Source organism: Athene noctua, chromosome 17, assembly GCF_965140245.1.
Source record: "Athene noctua chromosome 17, bAthNoc1.hap1.1, whole genome shotgun sequence".
NCBI lineage: Eukaryota > Metazoa > Chordata > Aves > Strigiformes > Strigidae > Athene > Athene noctua.
In genome coordinates, this window is record NC_134053.1 from 11,797,666 (window position 1) to 11,811,474 (window position 13,809).

General features: G+C 40.3%; 1 protein-coding gene across 3 annotated transcripts in view; it reads right to left on the reverse strand.

Moving 5' to 3' along the window:
* The window catches only part of SLC5A1 (solute carrier family 5 member 1), a 29,367-nt gene extending 16,773 nt beyond the window's left edge, over positions 1–12,594 (reverse strand). For all 3 annotated transcript variants that reach the window (XM_074920884.1, XM_074920883.1, XM_074920882.1), the window contains exons 1-3: positions 11,938–12,594; positions 9,669–9,740; positions 1,961–2,065 (exon numbers count right to left, since the gene is read on the reverse strand). In XM_074920884.1, the coding sequence (XP_074776985.1) occupies positions 1,961–2,065; positions 9,669–9,740; positions 11,938–12,024 (264 nt within the window). In that variant the 5' untranslated portion in view covers positions 12,025–12,594. The remainder of the gene's footprint in view (positions 1–1,960; positions 2,066–9,668; positions 9,741–11,937) is intronic.
* Between the last annotated feature and the right edge of the window lie 1,215 nt (positions 12,595–13,809).

Genomic DNA, 13,809 nt, shown 5'->3' on the forward strand with positions numbered 1-13,809 from the left:
GGAGCCTGGTTTAATGATGGTTACAGTGCAACCAGCCCGTAAGACTACTGCTTCTGGGGTATATTAAGGAAGGTGAAGCCTGCTCCCTGAGACCAATCTGCTAGCATCGTGATCCCAGAGCCACTAATGCAGGACACTTTCCCGCTCAGATTCAGGTATCCTGCCATGGTGTGTTGTGACATCTGCAAATCCAGGTGCTGGGAAGAGTAGCACTTCTTTTCATTATTATTTTGATCATTTACTACCTTCTGCACAGGGTCTCTAGGAGATGGCCATATATTTTACAACAGTCCCACATACTGTACAGGATGTACCACATGCATTCAGTAAAATATTTCATATTTCCACATCACCATTTCATAATATATGTTGCGTTACCATGTGTTTTTTGTGAGCTACAAATATTACTATATTGCATTGTCTCAGTTTTCTGACTGAAATGGCTAGCAAATACTATTTGATACAGAGTTTTACAAATTTAAATCAACAAATATAGAACAAAATCCTGCTCTCAGAGCTGAACTCTGCATTTACCCTGTCCACTGGGATTAGAGGGCTTTTGTAACTCTAGCTTTGAGGTTCTGCCCTGAGATCAAAACCCTAAAATGGACAAGAAATACTGGGTTAGCTTCTGCTGTCATACTAATACAAATTAGAAATAATTTCAGTGGAATAATAGAGATACACAAGCACGGTAACAGTAAAATTTAGTATTTCTTTCAAGGGGAGAATCAGATTATACAGTCAAGAGCAATATTTTCACCATGTCTATTAACCTGTACACCAGTCCCACCATGTCATAAGTAATGAACTATGCAACGTATCTGCTCAAATATAGACATGCATCATTGCTTCTCCCAGGAATTTAGGTGTTAGAGGTGGATGTGGTTGAAGAAGGATATGGGTCCTAGAGTTTGGAATACCATGACATTTCAAGCAATGCTTGTTCTCTTTTGATTTGCTTACTTTTGGTACAAAGAGAAGAGAAATCAGGTTTGTTACAGGACTAGTGTAAGCAAATTAAGGTGACAGATTATCTGTGCACATTTCATAGAGTTCATTTTAGCCTTTATCCTTCTTCTTAAATATTTATATCAGATGAGTATTTGCAGCAACCATCTACTTGCTAAGGAAAAAAAAGGCAAATCCCTCAGGGTAGTCTGCTTCTTTCTCTGCACAGAATTATATGCAAGGAAAGTATTGACCTATGCACGCTCGTTAATTCCCTTTGTGTCATGGTATAATCCCTTCCATGAAGGTGAATTAAGCAGAACAAGGGCATTATTATCCACACCCACCACAGAGCCTGAGAATACAAGGAAACAAGGAAGTGGACTGAATTAGCTCATGTGAATCCCCATGCTGTTGCAATTAATACCACTCCTGGTATCCCCAGTAGTTCACTGAAAGTCAGCTTGGGTATCTCTACCCTATACTGCAGCCATAAGCAAAACACATACATAATTAGAGGAAAGAGAAAGTAAAGAAGAAAAGATTTTTGGAATACAGGTTATTTTGAAGGATGTCCAAATTTTTCTATTGCCTTTCAAGGCCCCTTCAACTGTTTCTACATAGCAAAATGCTGTACAAAATACCATGGATTCCAAAACTGATAAATGCTTCCCAACATCCTGAAGTCTGAAAGTGCTCTTTGTAAATACTTTTAAAGTAATCAAAAGATATGTATAGAGAAGAGAATCTACAAATTTATTCGGTTTAAAAGCTCTCTAAAAAGCCTCATTCAACAGAAAAGGTTCATCTTCTCCCTGTGGTCTGGACAAGGACCAAGGAAGATGAGCTAAATTGTAGATTCCATTGGCACTTACTGGTCTGTACAGAAAACAAGCGTTGCCAAGCACAAACTTTGACTGTCCTAAATTATTAGGTAATGTTAGTTTGATTAACCTCTGAAGATAATCCTGATGTCACAAATAGGTTCACTTAAATGCATGCCACTTACATTCCATTCATATCCTCCGATGGCAATTCCTCCAGCTGCTGCTGTTCCTGCTATTCCCACAAAATGTCCACTGCCAATGTTACTGGCAAACAGAGAAGCACCAATCTGGAAACAGAAAGAACAGTATTTGGCTCCTAGGTCCTTTCCTGGTAACGTGAAAAAAAATCGTGTTTATTTGGAATTTTGAACTCATGCCTATCTATCATCAGATAGTGATGATGAGAATGATTGACAACTGACTTCCTGGACAACTTGCAAGATTCCCCCTTATTGTTCCCCCTCAAACCTGATAATCGAGCCATCATATCTACAACAATAAGAATAGGATGTTGCATAGAAAATCTTCTTCTAGTTGAGTCAAACAGTTTATTACACCAATATAGATTTTAAAATATTTGCAAAACTTGACTAACTGACATTTGAATGACATCCAATCAGGGAAGAAGACCACGATCTGTCTTGCTCAAGGAGGAAACGATAAGTGCATACCCACTTATAAAACTGGCACTCCCTATTTCATATTCCACAGTCTGTGGAATAATGTATCATTAGTGAGAGTTGTACAGACTTTGTACTTGGTTCACATTTAGTTAAAAGATACTCAATTACTGAATTAAAGTCTGAAAGCTGCATGGCAGAAACATCTGCTGAGAAAGTGCAAGTGAAAGATACAAACAATAGCAAATCAAGGAGTTATATTTAAGAAGTGCTGGATCTCTAAGTCCCCCAAATATTGCACTGATCATACAAACAGAACATGGGGAGAACATAGGAATTGATGAACTGGGAGAGATTTTTAAAAATGAAAGTACACCAGATTACAGACAGGCAGGAGCCGTTCACAAAAGACAGACTGTGCCAAAAGAACAAATTACTTTTCAAATAGCTCAAACAATTGAAAAGATTAAAAGGTATGAGCTTCATTCCCTTAAAATGAAACCATTAAAGGCAGCAGAAATACCTAACAATAATTTACAAGGTCAGGCATTGAAGGATGTAGGGTGAGAACTCAAGCATAGAAAAGAGGTTGGATCGGGTATTGTAGGCAGAAGACATGTGAGCTGCAGTAGTTCCGAGATGAACATTTTTTTATTCACTTCTATTGTTTTCTTTATGTCCTCTGAAAGCTACAAATCAAAAAAGGAAACGGGGTTGAAAATAAAAGAAAAGAATATGGAAAGTAGGCAAAAGAACCTCTGCTGGCCAGGTTCTAATGCTCTCATCCGAAGTGAACCTCTCATGTTGAAAGATACCGAGGTGCTTAAAAGTGTTTTTTAGATACATGAATATGGAACCTGCACATTCTCCTCACATAGTTCCCAAGTACAGGTGGTTGGAATATGTTCAGAGTCACCTTAGAAAAGGGAGAAATATTTCTTGTCTGCAACTCACTGGGGGATTTTTAAGGTCCTAAAATTTATATAAAGGGAGTAGTTACAAATTTCCAGGTCTGCAGTCATTGCAGTGAGTTCTCTGAGTAGCAGTAAAAATTAAGTCCGTAAGAGCACAGGGACAATTGCCTGAGATTCGTGAGGATAAAATGAATCTCGCCATAGAAATCCACTGCTGAAGATCAGATTTATTTTGTAGAGCTATGCCATAGCCAGGAATAGCAACCATGCACTTCAACTCACAGTCCTGATCTCTCATAACAAAAGAGATTTCCCCCCTGCCCCATTTTTTATGTGCAACATACAAATAAAATTTACCAGACAATTCCACTCTTTCTATTCCAAGCTTACTTTTTTTCTCCTTTCCTCAGATTGATCTGCTGATTTTTTCTAGTCTTTTTGCAGACAGACTGTTCTTTTGCTGTGACAGGAAATTTATGTCACTAAGTTCACTCAGTTCTGGAATTTTTTTTACACATTTCTAGAAGTCGGTTTGTGCCCTACAGAAATGTAACCAGTTTGTCATATGACAGATATTTCTACAGGAATGATAAGTGTTGCGACAAGCATTAGCAAATAAGCCAGAGAGATCACTGGTAATAAAGAAAACTTCTTCTTCTAACCTGTTTGTGACAGCAACAGTGTTTTCCCAGCAATGATCCTGAACAAATACCACTTATACCAAGCATTAGCACTGTTGTCCAGTGCTTTCCCTGAAGATGAATAATTAAACTTAAATCTAGGTTACTAGAAACGCAATCACCAGAAAAGATTAACCACATTAATCTCTGATTTTATTTCATGCGTTCCCTCTCCCGTTTCAAAAGCTTAAAATGCACTGCAAGCAGATCCAAGTAACAAAAGCAGCTAATGAAGAACTTTAAGAACTGACAGCTGTAGTAAGCTTTGGCTCAGTGCCTGAAACCCCCGGACTTACTGTAGCTTTCATTGACAATGCTGCATTTCCAACTTTACATGGAGTACAATTGTATTGAAAGAAAAATACAAACCCAAATCAAACCAAAGCAAAATTACCAGCATCTTTAGGGCCAGCACAAAACAATGTGAATGCAGATACCACATTCACTTTCTAATTTTTCTTCTCTGAATTAGGGAACACCCAGTGCAGCAGAACAGCAAGGTCAACACATATGAACAATGGACGAAATTTTAAAAATGTTTTTAATTGTTATGTATCCATGGAAAGGTAGAACATGGTTTCATATCTGGGAAAATCCATATTACCCTTAAAACTGCAGTGTGGTTAAAGCAAGAGGAGTGTTTATCAAATATGCTTGCACCCTGCTAGCTGCTGCTGTCAGAGGGGAAAGAAATTTCCAATCCACTTTAAGGATGAGGGAAGAAGGCAGATGGGCTCTGGGCCCAAGCTGTCTTGCTGGAGAACTTACTGCTGTGGGGTTTTTGTACTAAAAGTCTGATAATTGGAATTGCTTGATTCACCATTGGTAGATGCTGCAGTACACCTATGCATGATCGAAAGAAAGCTGGCCTGAAACTGAACCATGACAGAGGGAAACACTTTTCTAGAAGTGTTAACTGTTCTCAGTGAATGTGTTAGCGAATTGATTTTAAAAACAGATCTAGGAGGAAAGTAAAGAAGAAAGTTGATTGAAAGGAACAAAAGCTTTTAAGAGGGAAAGAGAGGACAAAAAACTGCACTAACCTGAGGCAGACGTGGAACATTAACTGTTTAAAAATCTTTTAAGAGGTCATGTTTTAACAAGAGTACTCTGTTCAGGAAAAGTACCACCACACAGAAGATAGATGATGATCACAATGTTTTTTCCATGTTATTCATTAACGGCTTCACCTTGCTCCTTTCATTAACTTGAGGATGCGCTGACATCCTGGCACTTGCTGTTCCAAATCATATACAATGTACTTTGCAAATCAGTGACCACCGCAGAGACATGTGCAGACTCCACAGCTTATGGCATTTCTCCCTCACAGGACCTGTTAATACATATCCTATGCTGCCCATGTTCGCTTTCCTGTTTGAAAGTGTTAGCTCGCTATCAAACTCTCTTGCCCAGCCCCGAGCGCCCCTTGCCTGTGGCCGTTAGCCCCTCACAGAGAACAGCAGAACCTCCCTCACGTCAGCACGAGGTCATGAGCCTTGCCCTGAGGTATCACTCCTCCCATGGGGCACCTGCAGGAGCTGCTTCTCAGACCCCTCTTCCCTGGACAAACTTCACATTCTTTGCTTGAGAATTACTCCTTGACACTGTCCATGCTTTTCTTTAACTCACAACTCTTCCCTGCAACATGTGACTTTACCCTGATGGAAGGATGATTTCTCCTACCTGAGTTTTCTGGGATCACCCTTAATCGCTTTTCCAAAGTGCTTACAATGAAATATACCTGCAACCCTTTCAAGGCTCTGATACCCAAAGAAAGAAGTGTGGGGTTTTATTCTGCTTTCCCAATTACTCTGCAAACTCCATATATTGCATTATTGTCAAACTGCATTTACACCCTTCCCAATTCGCTAGGCAAGTTAGGTGGATGCACAATACACATCAAATAATGTGTCTCTGTCTTCCAACAAGCTCAACGGCTGTTGGAACAGCAGTCACAAGCAGGCTGATCTATACTCCGTCCACCTTTGTCCTCTGAGACAGAAACAACACCTCCCAGATGGGTGGAAAATTCTGACGGATTCTGTAGAAATCTGTTTCACTGAACATTTCCTTTTCTACCAGAACCTTGCTTTGATTACTTTATTATTGTTTTAATCTGAAAACTATTGATTCCACACTATTTTTAGCATGGAATTTGACAAAATAAGTTAATTTCTTGTTCTACTTAAGAGAAGGAAATACAAATCTTATTTATACCAGAGTTGTCTTTCCTGTCTCCTCACAGCAGTGTCAGGTTCAGCAAGTGGGGAGAATTCTGAGAATATGTAAAACTTAACTGGATGCAGAGATCAGAGAAATTATGTCAGTGGTCAGTCCTGATAGCCATGAAAATAAGTCATGCAGAAGAAGCAAAAATCTGCTTTAGTTTTTTGCTTATTTCTTACCTGTCTCACAAAGATCAACACATATGTGACAACAAACGAGCTGAGTTATGTTTCTGTTTAAAGTGTAGTATGCCCTTGACTCTGCATGCTTCCTGATTACTCTTCAATAAATCTTTCTAACCACAGATGGACTTCAGATGCCCAGCAGATACTCTTAGTGCCATTAGCATTTGAGCCTCAGGAACTGATGAGGTGTACAAGGTAACCCATAATTTTGTGCAGACAGCTCTGTCTGCAGAACTACAGAACCTGAACGACAAAATTCAAAAGCAGGACAACTTCAAAACTTAAGGGTTTTTTTTAGAAATTATGCACGAAACCTGTTAATCCCGTGAGAGCGTCTGCTACCAAAGTTGATGTTCTTCAGGAACAGGTACCTCATTTCCTACAACGGTAGAAAGTATTTGGCTGAACCTAACTCCTTCATCTAACAAAAGCAGCTGAAGTTTGGTTTGCAAGGCCCACTGTTACAAAGCTGTCACTTTCCTTGAGCTTCTCTGTGTCTTTTTTTGAGCTAGTTATGAGAATTTAAAAAGCCATATATGTATTTCTTGAAGATATTTCCCTCAAAGCCAAAGAGACTAGAACCAGTTTCTTGAGATTCTGCTTTCAGTCTCTGTAAAAAGACTGTGGAAGGATCACAGTATTTCATACCAATTTCAATTTATGGCAATCAGTGAGAATGTAATTATATACCTTGATCCCTAATTAACTATGGGAACTACTGAGCTGGCTCATCCACTGCACAAGGGCAGTGATTTCAGTGAACTAATACAGAAGTGACCTATTACCTCTGCAGAACAGCCTGAAAAGACTAACTATGGTCTTCGTTCTGCAAAATACTAAGCAACCTTCATGGATTCTGCTGGAGCCAACAATCAGAGCCAAAATTGGACAGATTTGGCCCAAGATAACTGTCTTGCTCCCACTTTATACATTGAGAAATGGAATCACTACCAAGCAAAGTGACTGACAAACATGAAAAATGTGTATCAAAAGTGGGACTAGTCTCCAGCCCTTGATTGCCAGTCTCCTCTAGTCTACTAAACCACAGCTATTATATCATTTAAGTGAATAGAATCCCTTATCCCTTTCCCAGGCTTGTCAGTAAGAGGTCCTAATACACTGCTAATGAGCCTCTTTCCCTGTGGGGTCAGAAAAGCCATGGCTGCCCTGTAGAGCATAGAACATAGCACAACCACTGAAAAATAGAATTAGATTAAGAGAATTAAGTTTATGACAAGACTGTGGAAGGGGTTTTTAAAAAAATTTTTCTCTATTCCAGAAAGCAATTCTCCTGAAATTGCAAGGAAGAAATCTGATAAATAAGAGTCCACTTACAAAACATCTTCCCCCACCCAGCCTACAGTCTTTGCAAATGTATCTGGGCTTTCCAGAACCATGACATGGTCCTGACACAGCACTGAAGAGAAGTCAAAGCACAGAAGTAGTCCAAACACACACACACACAACATTAGCTGTTGCAGAACTGAGATCACATCTTTGACGGAACTTTCTATACTTTCATTGGTTTCCTAGTCATTTCAGCCCAGTTTGCACTGGGTGATGGACATCCTATTTACTGCTAAACTGTGGGAATAGGTGTTTTGGAATCTCTTTTTATCCAAGGCAAACTTTCCAAGGTGGTGCTGCTGACATGGTATTTAGTTTGTGGTTTGAGTGCTTGCTGTTTGTTTATTTTGAGTGATACCAGGAAGAATAGCAAGAAGGGTTTATTTTTATGGTGCAGAAAGACACTCCTGGCATTCCAAAGGGAAGGATCGAAGGGGTGCTCTGGGACTCCACTGATGACTAGGACTCATCCATGCTGAGCCTGCAGAGTTTGGGGAGGAGAGAGAGATGATCCTAGCAAGCACCACTGCATTGTGGGGTCATCCCTTTTTTCTCCCCACTGGAGGAAGGGAGCTTGCTGAATCTGTTGGGTTTGTGTAGGTAGAGAACTCAACAAGATAATCTTCCCTCGATCTTAGGGGAATCATAAATTCTCAGTGCCACTGCAGCAAGACAGAAGGTTTTTATGGTGAGTCTTTCCTGTCTTGCTTCTTCCACCTTCATTTACATCTGCACAAAAGAGTATTCATATTCACCCTTGACAGAATTGCACAAGGTTAAAACCAGCCCACTGATTAAAGTAACAGTTAAGCAGAGTAATCTGTTTGAGTTTTTTCTCTCCCCCTAGAATTATGTAATTTGTCTTAAAATAACGTGGAAACTTTCTCTTTCCTCAATCTTCCAATGGAACCTGAATTTTCTTACATCTACTATACCAAATGAGGAAATCTTTTACTCCCACTGGCCTTTAATCTTGTTATGTCATTAAAGAGGCAGTCCTAATCGCTTCTAAAGGCAGAGAGCAGCTTTCTGAAGCACAAGACTGAAAGATGTATTGGTATTTCTGCAGCCTACTTTGAGAAAATTCCTAAATTTTTAGACAAGAAATATTTGCTGTCACTCTCCCTGATCCTATAACTGAATACATGTGGATGGAATCTTGATTCAAAAGTGTTTATGAAGTGCAAAAACATTTTTGGAGACTGAATGCAATATCTAGAATGTTGAGGATTTCCATTCAAGCACATGGAAGCATGTACAACACAAGTAATACAGAAAATTCAGGTTTGTCTAAGTTTTCTGCTTTTCCAAGAAGTCACATTAAACAGACAATATGGTCTGGAAGAAATAAATAATTGTTTCTAATATTATTTCTGCCAGACTCCCGATGGATGGCTATGAACATGTTTTGTGTCTGTGACTCCCTTTCTCCACCTTGGAAGAGAATACAGATCCACAGAAGGCAAACAATGTAAATCACAGATAATCTTTAAATAAATGTAAACTATGTTTTACTAATAACTTATCATAATATTTCCAGGATTTTCTCTTTGTACAGTCCAGAACTTGTTACCAAAAGTGGAAACAATAGTGAAATATGAGGAAAAATGTCAGGAAATTAATTCTTCTCTGCAGTAACCTCAAAATGAGCCAGCTTCGAGTGCAATTAAAGTAATAAATTCAAAATATTAAAAAGTTTTAAAGCAGGCTGAAAGGCAAAGCATTTGATGGCTTTTGTTGTGCAGTTTGCCGTGTGTCACCATGGCTAGAGAAAGAGTGAATTTACATGACATAACCATCACAGTCTCAACAACATTGTAGAGACATCTAATATTTAAGGAGTAGACATGGTCATATGGAAGTGGATGCACATACACGTACGTATGTTTTATATACACACACAATATATAGCACTCACCGGCCACCAAACCATGCTTCGTCCAGCCAGGAAAAATCCACCTACTGTCCCTCGGTTGGTTGAATACATAGCCTGGGGGGAAAAAAAAAAAAAAAAAAAAAAAAAAGAGAGAGAAATTGAATCATATTTTAAGTATAATGGGCAAGCTATACACAGACTAAGAACAAACAGCTAGAATGAAGGGATAAAATATATGGGGAGGGTAAAGTGCAAGAAATAAACAGAGTGACTAAAAGAGCAAGCTTATGATGAAGAAAATAATACAACTGAACAACAATTCTTGTTTCTAGGTCTATATTAACCATTCAAGCTTCATTGCTTCACCTTTCATTACGGTGCAAAATGTTAAAATAAAATTAAATTTAACCAAAAAATGATCACTCAAATAAAAGCTCACAGGAACACTTCATCAGGGTGCAATTCCTTTGATTTCAAGTATCAAAAAATACTGTAAGTTGCAAAATCATTAACAGAAAATGTGCAGCTTTTTTTACTCAACACTACTGAGCCCCAGCAGATACTTGCAAAAATCTGTTTTCTTGTTGTGATATCAGCATTGTACCCACTTCTCTCTGAAGTTCAAACTGAGAAGCCAACTAAAATTTCCTTTTCACACACTCATTTTGAATTTGTCAAGGGATGAGCTATAGAGGGAAGCTTCCTCCAATTTTTGTTAATGACCCTGACCTGAGTATTGGATTCCCATTGTCTCCTTTGATGGACTTTGAACAGGCAAATAAAGAAAGACTTGGTAAATTTAGCCAGATTATTTTTTTTTTTTCTAATGCAGAAGAAAGGAAGTAAATACAGTAGATTTGCATTTAACTACACACAGCAACTGAATAGATATTTGTCTAATAAAGAGGACATTGTTGCAGGAAAGAAAGGTTCCAGGAATTATTCAGCACAGAATTGCCTGACAAACCACAGATCAGCCCTTTTTGTCACAGACCTTTAATACAAAGCTCAACTACAGCCAGACTTCCGTGGCTCCCTACCCCAAGACAGCAAGGTGTTCAGGTATACTCGGGGCTTCAGATTTTTTGCTACGTTTTTGATGTCTCCTACCATGGTGAAGAGGTAAAGAAAAGGTTGTGTCCATTTTGTGTACAACCTAAATTTTTGGTGCTCTTCAGAACATTGCCAGGCTGCTAGAAAGGGAGGTTTGTTTTGCAGCTGACTTCTCTGCGCTGTGAAACGGCCCCCTGGGATGCTGCTGGCAAGGAGAGGATTACTGAGGGACGGTGTCTCCTCTCCGCTCCTTAATGGTCAGGTCTTCGGGTGACCAGGAGAGCTTGCCCCGGGGAAACAGAAATTTAGTGACATTCCACTGTTTACAGCCTTGTAGCTCACAGCATTGACCTATTATCTTCAACCGCTTGAGCACGGAGGTTACCCCAGCAGGCCAGTATCTGCCGTTCTCCATCGGCTGTGGAAGCAGCGGGCATTGTGTTGGGATCGGGCATGAGCTCTCCCTTGCAGCCCTCGGCACAGGCAGCATCGCGGCGTGAGGGCAGAGGGCACCGCTCTGCCCAGATCACCAACAGAAAGTCATTGCCAGCACTTGCCACCCCTGAAACTCTTCCTTCCTCATACTCTCAATGGCACTGCACCCTCTACTCAAGGTCCTGCTGGCAAAAAAAGCCCCGATAATGCTGCCCTCAAATGGCACCTGCAGTGTCGGCCCATCTCAGCCCTTCACTGACAGGGATCTGCCGTCCCTGGTCTGTCACAGCCACGCTGCACTTGTACTGTTACACCCCCGTGCTGCCCTCCCGCATGTTGACTTCACCTCCCTTCTCCTCCCTGCAACTCCCTCTTCTCAGTCCCTCCTCAGGCATCACCCCACGCCGCCAACTGTCACCGCAGTCCCTGTGCCCGGCAGTGCCAAACGCCTGCTCGCCTCCAGCCCGCCTCCTCGCAGGGACCCTGCCTGGCCTCATCTTGCTGACCAGATCTCTCAGCTCCTTCCCCACACAAACCCCATTACTCCACCTTCCCCACTGGTGCCATTTCATCCACCTAAACAGATGCCTCCCCGGGTCACCATCCCCTTTCCAGTAAATATCCACATTTTCCCCACCATGCACTTATTAACTATCTCAATTAAGCACCAAAATCTTTATACAATTATACATTTTCATTTACTAAGCCATTTTCTCAAGACCCTATTAAACTACCTGCTTATTAAGTAAAATAACAAAATAAAATAAAATAAAACAAAACAAAATAAAATAAAATTAAAATTAAATAAAATATCCCAACCTACCCATAGTCCCACTGCCAGGACTACCAAAAAATAGATGACAATAACAGAGATGTCTGCAGGATTGTTGATCCTTATGTTGGATTCCATCCTGGTTGCTTCTCTGGCTTTCTTCTTCTTTCTCTCCTTATGTGCTTCTTGCAGAGTTCAGGTTAATGATAAACTGCTGTCATCCCTACGTCTTATATAATAAATAACTTCAGATTCACTTGTCTCCCGTGGGACACAAGTTGAAGCTGCTGCTTTTCCTTGGACAACAATTCTTTCCCAAATATTGCTCCTCTGTTACAGGTGCTGCAGATTTCAGAGTTCGGTCCTGCTGCCAAAGGTGCTCGGGGTTTTAACATCCATGAGCAGATGTCTGAGAAGGAATGAGCACGGAAAGGAGTGGCTTGGCTGCAATAAACCTGCATATTTACCTCACTGTGTGTGAATGCTTTTTTTTTTTTTTAAGTGGTTGTACCTGTAAATCTAGTCATGGAAGATGTAGTTCTTTTAGATGATGATGGTAAGTAATTATCTGTGAGGAGGAGTGACCTGACACCTGGGGAAAACCCAGGGGTCCAGGAGCTGGGACAGCCTCTGTGTCATCTCTCAACTCAGCAGCATTACTCAACGGACAAACAGCCCTGTTTCTGGGAAGGAGACAAGTTGAAGCTGCTTACATCTCACACATGGATACAGGTACAGATGCATGTGAACCACAAGACTTAGATCCAGAAGCTTTACTGTGCTGAATTTCAGGGTGTTCAGACCGTGGTGTTGGTTCTCTCTATTGTAACTAATCAGCTTCACATCCAGGTAAGTTCAAAGTTCATCAGAGCTTGGGTCTTGATCTCCCTTTATTTGTTCCTCTGACTTCAGAATTAAACTAAGCAAAATAACTGGTCACAAAGATGTAGAACACACTGATTATAGACAGATCTTTACAGCTCTTAACAAGGAAGATTCCCCAAACAATGCCTGTGATCCTCTGAGCTAGAAGAGGTCAGAAAAATCCCAGATATTTAGAACAAGAGACACAGGTGCCAGGCACACTTCTGGGCTCTGAGGATATCCACAAGTCCTATTTCCTGCTCAGTATTCAGGAATCATTATTCATTTACAGCTGACCAGGCTGCGTTTTGGGAGTAAAAATGTTACCCTGAAGTTCCACTGAGCAGAAGAAGCAGTACAGTACATAGAAAGCACAGCAGATTTGACTGATCTTGCAGTGGTTATTCCCTCAGGAGCTGAAATTGAGGTATGGAGCTCTGTTTGTTGGCAATTAATTTTTCTCAGGTAAACTACCCTTTGGTAATTGTGGGCTATAAAAAGCATCAAAGTCTAAGAAGCTATAATAAAGTGTGGCTACTTATAAGAATAAAAGAAAAATCTCACTATTGTTTGAGCACCTATACTCTTAAAAACGTCCTGTCTTCTGATAGTTGAGGCATCTCTCCCAAAACACATTCTTCAGTTTGTCCTACAGAACTGTGAAGTGTTAGCTTTAAATCCAACAGAGAAAAAATTAACCCTGGAAGCTGCTGAGCATCCAAAATTCCCATTAGCTGCAACCTTCCCTGCTGTGTATTTCAGAGGAAAATAAAAGACTTATTTACTAACCTTAATTATCAGGAAAGAGTTTGCCTAAGATAGGCTGTAGATGGCACTTCTTTACAAAGATTGACATAGATTCCTATGAGTCCTTGCAACTAACAGAAAGTTTGGCTTTCATTAATTCCATTTCTGCATCATTCTACAGAAGCCAAGCAAAGAAAACATTAGACAGGAGCTTATCTACTATAACATGCCTTATGTTCTCATCCAGACCTCTGTGAAAAGGATCTGAGGCTAAGAAACACCACAGTCTCCTGCCCACCGCTCCTAGTGTGG